Source organism: Crocodylus porosus, unplaced genomic scaffold (genome assembly GCF_001723895.1).
Source record: "Crocodylus porosus isolate Cpor-Errol unplaced genomic scaffold, CroPor_comp1, whole genome shotgun sequence".
Lineage (NCBI taxonomy): Eukaryota > Metazoa > Chordata > Crocodylia > Crocodylidae > Crocodylus > Crocodylus porosus.
The window spans coordinates 46,140,152-46,149,472 of NW_017728909.1; the positions used below are offsets into that span (position 1 = coordinate 46,140,152).

Below are 9,321 nucleotides of genomic sequence, written 5' to 3' on the forward strand. Positions count from 1 at the left end.
GGCGGGGCTGCCGCGGCGCTGGCGCTGCGCCGTGCGGTTGTGGCAGGTGATGGCGAACTTGCCCTCCACCTCGTTCCAGGCCACGATGAAGGCGAACTTGTGGCGCTGGCGCTCGCGGAAGGCGTGAGGCCGCACGGCCACCCAGTCCGCCTCCAGCGCCTCCTCCAGCGCGAATGCCGACATCCTGCCGCCCCACCGCCGCTCAGCGGCCCCCGCCGGCCATCTTCGGGGGCCCGGCCTGGCCCGGCCGGCGCGGAACGACCGTCTCCGCCTCCCGCTGCTACGGGTGACCCTCCCCGCCGCCGCCGGCCGTGCGGACAATGCCGGCTCCGCGCAGGTACTCGGCGCGGTCACGTGGGCTAGGATGTGTTTACAAGCGGCGGCGCTGCGGCAGATCGCCCCGCCCCCTCCCGGCGTCTGACACCGCCCCCTCCGGTGGCAGGAAGGAGCCGGCCCCGCCCCCATCGCTTACGTCAGGCCCGGGCGCTCGCTCCGCCCCTCCCCTTCCCGCGGCCTGTGACGTGGCACCGCACGAGAAGCATCAGCCACACCCCCCTCCCGCCGAGAAGGTGTGCGCTGTTCTGGCCTGTCCTGTGCAGCCGCTGGAAAGGCTAAGGGGCGTCCGCACGGGGGGGCTCGTCTGACGGCCGGCGCGCCCCGCAGGCGGGGATTGGGGCAGAGGCGGCAGCTAGCACCGGCGCTAGGTCGCCGAGGCCTGTGGGGTCGTGCCCCCCCTTCCGTGTGTGGCTGGGATGAGGCCTGGCCGGCTGGCAGGGCCCGGACTGGCACAGCGGGATCAGGGCCGGGTGCGGCCTCCGTGCAGCAGGATGCGGCCCTGCCCCAGATGCCAGCTCGGGACCAGCAGCCAGATTCAGTGGGATCCAACAGGCTGTGCACTACCCATCTGGCCTGCCAGTTGAGCTGCGCTGGTCTGGTGAAATGGGCACTGTAAGGGATACAGCCCCTAAAGTATCCCAGGCAGGTGAGCTGAGGGGCCTGTGGCTCACCCTGGCACACCTGTGCAGCCTCCCATGCTGAGGCCCACAAGCTGGTACATGGGTGACTGATGCCTCCTGGGTCTGGGGTGGCACCCACAGAAGCGGCAGGGACAGGGCTGGCGAAAGCCAGAGGGGATGGGGCTGGAGAGCGCCGGAGGAAGCCGCCCACAGTGTCAGCAGCAGGGATGGCCCTGTCGGGGGGGGGGGGCGCATGGCCCATGACCAGTCACCTATGGGCTGTTTGGCCCTCAGCCACTTGGAAGTTGAACAGTCCTGCATTAGACCCGTGATTATCAAGCTTTTTAGATTATACTTGCAGAACTAGTTGGAAAATGCCACTTGGCTTTCACTCTTTTCTGTACTCAAAAAAAAAAAAAAAAATACAGCAAGTCCTCTTTCAAAGAACTCAGAAAGGCTTCAATGCTATGGATTCCTATTTGAATTCTCTGGGTTTATCCTGCAAGTCATATGTAGGTGTTTTCACCTCTAATAGTGTTCGTATTGCACAGCACCCTGCAGCACCTTCGAAAGGATCTCTCAGCGCTCTCAGTTCATTGGTTGAGAATTGCTGACAATTAAGACCAATAAAAGATAAGTGAAAAAAAAAATCTAATGGCATGTATTAGGGGAAAAAGTGCAATAAAATTGATATTGACAGCATTCAAGATTTTAAGGAGAGATGCAAAAACAAAGCCTGGCAAATATGAGTGCAATACATGGACAGAAAAATGAATGTACTGTCTTGTCTAATGACTTGAAATTAGCGGTTATTGCTAGAAAGTGATAGCTTGATATTTGGCTTACCAACAAAGACATTTGTAAAGAGAGCTATGCACTGAAGATGAGACAAAGCTGTATCACTGCGGAGGAAGCACCCACTGCTATCTACCTTTATCTGTGCAGTATTTTGCTCCCTATGTGATGGTCTCTCTTTGTGACTGAATGAGGGTTTAGCTATACTGTACCAAGAAGTAAGGAACGATGGTATTTGCTGCTCTCTAATGGTTCACAGAGTGGGACCATTCTTGAACCCATCTATATAAGGGAACTCCATTCTGCCATGCTATTTCTCAATTTCTGAATGTGGATAGAAAATCCCTTCATCTTCTGCTCCCAGATGAGAGCATGTACAATCTGTCCTTGCTTATTTGTAAACAGAATTCCTTCAAATATGTCAAAAGTTCTGGGTCTTGAGGGCTATAGTAAGTCTGAAGTTCTACAAAATACCTAGTTGTGTTATTACAATGCAAAGAATGTAATAAAAATTCTTAATAAAAAAACCCTACTTCTTCAGGTTTGGGTATCTCTAAATTAGACTAATGTAATTTTAATAAGCAGTGCCACATAAATTCACTTTTGGCTTAAGAACAAGACTAGGAACTTTCAGCCCAAATGATGCTGATTCTTTGAAGTAGTTTTAATTTGTTTTTAAAAATGCCATCTCAATCAGCAGTATGTAATGTTTGATAAATCTGTAATGCTAGGATGTTGATGAAACACAGAAATGTGAGGTTGAAGAAAAAGGAAACAATATAGTTAGCCACATCCATAAGTCACTCCAGTCAGTTGAGAACACTTATAACTAGAAAGGGGAAACCACAAACCACAAAAAAGATCATTTAAATACAAACAAAACAGCCACATGGATTTTTTTTTTTTGTCAAGGAAATTATTTTTTCCTATAACTCTATGCTGGCAAATAAGTCATTCCCATTATGATCAGCTTCAGTTATATTCCAAAAAATGTAGTCCTGGGCGCTACAAATAATCACCACTTCCTGCTACAATCATGTTCAGAGCAGAAAAAATGGATATCTTTCTAAAGGGGGCATACACTCTGCAAGGGCATAATTTGAGAGTTTTTAGATGCATGCTGCAGGGGGCAGGGCGCAAGGCATTTTAATTAGCACAGCTCCAGGAGCCCAGAACTAACTAAAAGCGCCCAAAGCATCACATGTATCAGCATCGCCGCACTGCAGAATGGTGGTGCAGCACTTGAACTAAAGCTCATTGATCAAGCTTTAATTTAAAGTGCCCCACCATCATTTTTTCAGCATGGGGACACTGATATACATGATGCTGTAAACTGCTGGAGCACATTAATTTCCACGCTCCAGCAGACAATCAATTGATCAAGTCTGTTACAATGCGCTGGAATTCCATCACGTCAGAGCAGGCTTCCTGCACATGTATAGGATCCCTGAGATTGGAACATAGACTCCTAATTCATTGCGGGATCCCTGGCACGGCTTTACGAGCACTCGTGGTGCTCTGGTGTGGTACCACAGGACTGGAAGAGAGCCAATGTGGTTCCCATCTTCAAAAAAGGGAGGAAGGAGGACCTGGGAAACTATAGGCCAGTTAGTCTTACCTCAGTCTTGGGTAAGCTCTTTGATAGAATTATCCTGGCACATGTCCATGGGGGGCCAGCAGGAGAGATTATGCTTAGGGGCAACCAGCACGAGTTCATTAGTGGCAGGTCCTGTCAGACCAACCTGGTGGCCTTCTATGATCAGGTCACCAAATCTTTAGATGCAGGGATAGCAGTGGACATAGTCTTTCTGGACTTTTGGAAGGCCTTCAACACTGTCTCTCACCCTGTTCTCATTAAAAAACTGGGGTACTGTGGTGTCAACACCTACACAGTTGTATGGGTCACCAACTGGCTGGAGGGCCGCACCCAGAGGGCGTTGGTGGATGGGTCATTTTTGACCTGGAGGGATGTGGGCAGCGGGGTCCCCCAGGGCTTGGTCCTCGGCTCTGCACTGTTCAACGTCTTCATCAGTGACTTGGACGCGGGGGCAAGAAGCACCCTGTTCAAATTTGCTGATGACACTAAGATGTGGGGGGACATGGGCACGCTAGAAGGGAGGAATAGTCTGCAATCGGACCTAGACAGGTTACAGGGGTGAGCGGATGAGAATAGGATGGGATTCAACAGACAAGTGCAAGGTGATGCACTTGGGGAGGAAGAACTAGCACCATACCTACAGGCTGGGGAACTCCCTTCTTGTCAGTGCAGAGGCAAAAAAGGATCCTGGAGTCATCATTGATGCCAAGATAAACATAGGCCGGCAGTGTGGGGATGCAGTCAAGAAGGCCAACCGTACCTTGTCATGCATCCACAGATGCATCTCAAGCAGGTCCAAGGAGGTGATACCCCCCTCTATGCGGGGCTGGTCAGGCCGCAGCTGGAGTACTGCGTCCAGTTCTGGGTACTTCAAGAGTGATATGGACAACATGGAGAGGGTCCAGAGGAGGGCCACTCACATGATCAGGGGGCAGCAGGGCAGGCCCTACGAGGGGGACCTGACCCTATTCAGCCTCCACAAGAGAAGGCTGAGGGGGGATCTAGTGGCCTGTTACAAACTAGTCAGGGGGACCAGCAGGCATTGGGGGAGTCCCTGGTCCCCCGAGCACTACCAGGAGTGACTAGAAATAACGGTCACAAGCTGGCAGAGGGTAAATTCAGATTAGACATGAGGAAGCACCACTTCACTATCAGGGCGGCTAGGATCTGGAACCAACTTCCAAGCGAAGTGGTGCTGGCTCCCACCCTGGGGGTCTTTAAGACAAAGCTAGATGAACAGCTTGCTGGGGTCATTCGACCCCAGTACTCTTTCCTGCCATGGCAGGGGGTCGGACTTGATGATCTGCTCAGGTCCCTTCTGACCCTACAAACTATGAAACTATGGTTCAAATGAATGTTACGCAGGAGCCAAGATCCCTCAACATTTACCACTTCTCTCTTTGTGCACGAAACATCTGAGTTGTTCTTGTCTACCATGAATAAAAAACAAAATTCAGCTCAGCTCTGGCAAAGCAAGACACAGCACCTCATAGGCATCTCCTATTGACAAAATGTGAGAACAAACATGTGACCCATTTATCACCATGTTAACACACTACTAAAAAGTGCAGAAATGTTATGGTATTTGAAAAAATAGTAATGACCATTAGTATCTTGCTCATGCTTCCTTCCTGAGTTCAACATTTGGTTATATGAGGATGTGCAAGCCTAAGCCATTTCCTTACCTTTCAGACAATTTGGGTGTCAGCTTATTAAAAGGTTTTTGTTAACACCCTGTAATCAATTGGCTGCTTGTTAACTCAAGGCAGGAGATAGAATGTAAGCAGAAAAAATAAAATAAGACTCAGTAGGTGTTACAAGCCTGATCCTTAAGACAAGGAATTACAAAGAGGCAGTGACCTATGTTACATTTCTATTTTTGAACCATGTTAGCATTCCTCCTATATGCTATATAGGAAGATCCTTCGATAAGAAAACTAGTTTAAGTAAGTTTTCTTTTGAGATTATATTTTGCCTTGCAGCTTTTATGTCTGGTACAGTGAAGTGTTTCTCACCACTTCACAAGTGTCTGATCCACCAACTGAATTTATTCTAATGCATAGGAGTGAATTCTTTGGAGTACCAAATTTATATTCTCAGTTTGAGGACCGCATATATGGCCCTTCCTCTGTCTGTCTGCCATTGAGTCAACATTTTTCATCGGTTCTAAGTGATGGGTATTTGAAAAAACTAGCCTTCTTTTTCTTTGGGTACTAGGCATAGGTTAGGCCTATTGAAGCATTGAGAGAAATACTAAATGTAGGCAAGATATTATGCATGTCGATAAATAATACTCTGTTCTAAAGAAACTGTTTGATGCAACTCCATTTACCTACTTCTCACAACTCCTGAAGAGAAGTATTTAGGAGGGCTAAACCCAGGTGGACTTGCTAAGAAAACATGAACAACAGAGATTAATGATGGAACCTGGGGACCCAGTCTAAAAGTGAAATGAATTGCATTATTGCACTTTGAGGCTACGGACAGACGTTACACATAAACGAGCTTAAATGATCAGAAACTGGTTTAAACCTGTAACAGAGCAGATGTTCAGTGCACATAAACCAGTTTAAAAATGCCTGAAACCAGTCTGAGATAAACCTGGTTGAATGCCGTATCAGACTTAACTGATTGGGGCCATACCAGTCTCTGCAATGTCTGTCCCAGACTCCTTCCTGGTTTAACTTAAACCAGAGTGCCCCAGCATCCCAGGTGCTTTGCAGCCCTGGGCAGGGCTGTCTGCTTCACAGCAGGGCTGTCCCTGCCCATCTTCTTCCTGGCTGGAGAGACTGCAGGCACAGCAGCATCTGCCTGGCTTCCTCCTGCCTCACTTCCCATCCTCACTCAAGTAGGGATTTCCCTCTCCCCTCTCCCACAGCACAGACAGTATTAGCATGTGGTACGCTGGCTAATGCTGGGAGGTGTCTAAGGCAGACAGGACAGTGTCCGCTTAGGGCTTTTTGGAGCTAATCAGCAGGTAGCTTGTAATATCCCACCATTCTTTCCTTGGAAAAAACTGTTTAAGAAGAGCTTGAACTAATGAAAGAGACTTTTGTTGTTTTGATGAGGTGCTAAATGCTATCAACTCCCTGTGTAACAGCTCCGTACTGGGGAAGGGAAGGGAGGGCTGCTGTAGCCTCCCAACTTCTAGCCTGGGCCACTGCAGGCATGTGCCTGCATTTCTTCAATCCAGAAGGGATGTCTGTGTTCTTACAAACCGGTTCAGCTTAGCCAGGTTAGATAAACGTGCAAAGATTAAATCAATTCAGGCTCAGGCTTTTTGAATGTCTGTCCCTATCCTGAAAGAAGCACAGACCTATAAAAGTTGAAAGAGGAGAGACTGAAGAATAGTTAAAGATACAGCTTATGCTGAAACAGTGACAACAGCTTTTCCCAATGTTGACCAGATGGAATGTGGTTTATGACTGAAGCATCTGCAGGGTCACACCAGAGGTATACACTGACTTGGATATTTTATTTATACAGTGTAAAGGTATGAAGGAGACATTTAAGTAGAAATTTCTTGTACACTATTCAGGAAGAAGATATTAGTTATGAAACTGAGATTGCTTCCTTCAGATAAAATTGTTAATATTTGGTATTCGCTCTTGTTGCAAGCCCGTCTGCCTAAGGTAGATCCCCAGATGGAGAAAAAGAGTTAAACCATTTGTACTGTGTGGTGGACATTGTGCTTATGATTGGTAGATATCTGCCCCAAAGTTGAGCAGCTGCATTTTTGTTTTATGAATGCACATTTGTTCCATTTTCTGACTGTCTTTTGGCTAAAAGGACTGTTGATTTAGTATACGGGGCTGACATTTCTGTAAACACCTATGTAGTCATTCTTTTGGCATGAAAGGAAAAGCTTGGAATACTGGATGAGCAAGTTATAATTCCAATATGTACAACATGCCATCTGACCTTATTAGGATTCCAGAGGCCTTATATCACTGCTCTATAATTGTCTGAGATGAGCATAACAACCTGTTGTAAAAACTATCAATATTGCCATTGCACAAAGATTTAAAATGTTCAAATTTCTGACTGTATCTACCACAAAAGAGAACTAATAACATGTTGAAGAAGGCTCTTGGCTAAAGAATCCATTTCACAAAATGTGAAATGTAGCTGTCACAGGGCGGGGACTCAGGAGCGGCCATGATCTCTCCTGGTGACCCCTTACTGTGCCAAGTTGACTATCAAGCACCCTCATTCTCGCCCGCCACGTCTTTGATGACAAAAGTATTATAAGGGAGGCTGCCTTTTGTCCCTTGGACACGGTGCTCTTATTTATCCTGGCCCCGTTCCGTGTAGATTGATTTGGTGTCCCCCCAGCCTTATGGGCTGTGCGTGGCTCCTACCACCCCTTATACCACGCCCCAAACCTCTCAGATGTACCAGACATTGTCTTGTCAAACTCCTTTGCTGCGCCCTCATGGCACCCCCTTGCTATAGCCCACGCCCCCACAGATGTCCTCTCTGCTCATCTTAGTCTCCCCACTGGGGCCTTTCTCCGCGCTCCCTGCGGACACTCTCCAGCCTGTCTCATGGCCGTGCCCACACCGGGGCTCCCTCTTGCAATCCCACCCGCACTGGGCTCCTGCCTCGTGCTCCCTGCCCGCACTGGGGCCTCGTCTCTATTCCTCTGTGCTTCCTTCCTGGGGCTTCTCACAATTGGGGCTCAGGTGGCCATAGCCACGCCTGGCCCCCAATGCACTGTGCCCCTTCTCAGGGCTGGGGTCAGTTCACCCCCTCCTTGGGTCTACAAACCCCACCGAGGCTCAGGTGGCTGTAGCCGTGCCTGGCCCCAGACCCGCCTTCTCGGGTCGCTTACCGGCACCGGGGCTCCTCGCCTGTGCACTCGCTCGCCCTGGGGCTTCCCCCACACAACACTGCCCCACTGGGGTCAGGGTCTATACACCCCCAAAACACAGCACCCTCTCCAGCGCCAGGAACCCCCACGCTAGTGGGGAGCTCCTATGAGGCCTCCTCCAACCCTTACAGCCTCATCCAGTCCTCCGGTGTAACAACTCCCAACAGAAAACTCAAGCCCCTGGGCTACAACATAAACTCCAAACCATCTGGCTAAAACACAATTTCTAAGCCCTCTGGCTAGCCATCATTCAAAACCCTAGCAGGGCTTGCTCCCCCAGTCCTCAACCAAAGCTGTTCAGGCCATCTAGCTTCTACTCCCACAGAGCTCTCTCTTCCTCAGCTACCAGAGGGGAACCACCTCCTTGGGCTCTGCCTAGGCTGTTTATATAGGCCAGGCCCTGCCCACTTCTGGTCAGCTGACCCAACTGCGGTTGCCCCAGCAACCAGCACCTGTCCCTCTTTCTGGGAGCAGGGCACTTCAGTGTCCTGCAACAGTAGCATAAGTACGTGGATCCTGAGACGTCTTATTTTTTAATCAGACTATTCCACTGTTTTATGATTGCTTCTTCTATCCCTCTTTCATATATGCTAGGGAGGACCCTGGCCACTTACTGAGGAGGCCACACTTGACCCAGTCATCTGATAATGGGGTAAATTAACCATTCCAAGCAATAGTCTAGGGGCAGAGGCAGCACTGTGGGGTTGCGGGGGGCTACAGTGCTCCTGGCCTGGCCAAATAAGTATGTTTGGCCAGAAGTTGTATAGTGAAGCCCCCTCAGTTTTCTGTCTAGCCCACCTCAGCCCTCCCCACTAGGAAGAGGCTAGTGCTGCCCCTGTTTAGAGGCTTCATCATATCTTTAGTCTTCTAAAATTTTCAAGATGGCATAGATCCAAGGCGTCTCAGGATAAAGTGAACCATGTCCTGGCTGCATAATGGAGCTTTTACAAGTATCTCACTGGTTAAGGAAAACTAAACAATGATGGTATGTCAATATGGTGCAAAGCAGTGACATGCAAAAATTCCCTGACCTAGCTGAGCACATGCTAACACCTAAGCCAGGAGCAGTAACGCTATGTTAGTGCGGCACTTTGTGCAAG

At 49.1% G+C, this 9,321-nt stretch overlaps 1 protein-coding gene across 1 annotated transcript in view; it reads right to left on the reverse strand.

Annotated features, from left to right (window-relative positions):
* Positions 1 to 372, reverse strand: part of JMY (junction mediating and regulatory protein, p53 cofactor) — a 113,940-nt gene extending 113,568 nt beyond the window's left edge. The window contains exon 1 of the mRNA XM_019532196.1: positions 4 to 372. Coding sequence (XP_019387741.1) covers positions 4 to 183 — 180 coding nt within the window. The 5' untranslated portion in view covers positions 184 to 372. The remainder of the gene's footprint in view (positions 1 to 3) is intronic.
* Positions 373 to 9,321: the final 8,949 nt, after the last annotated feature.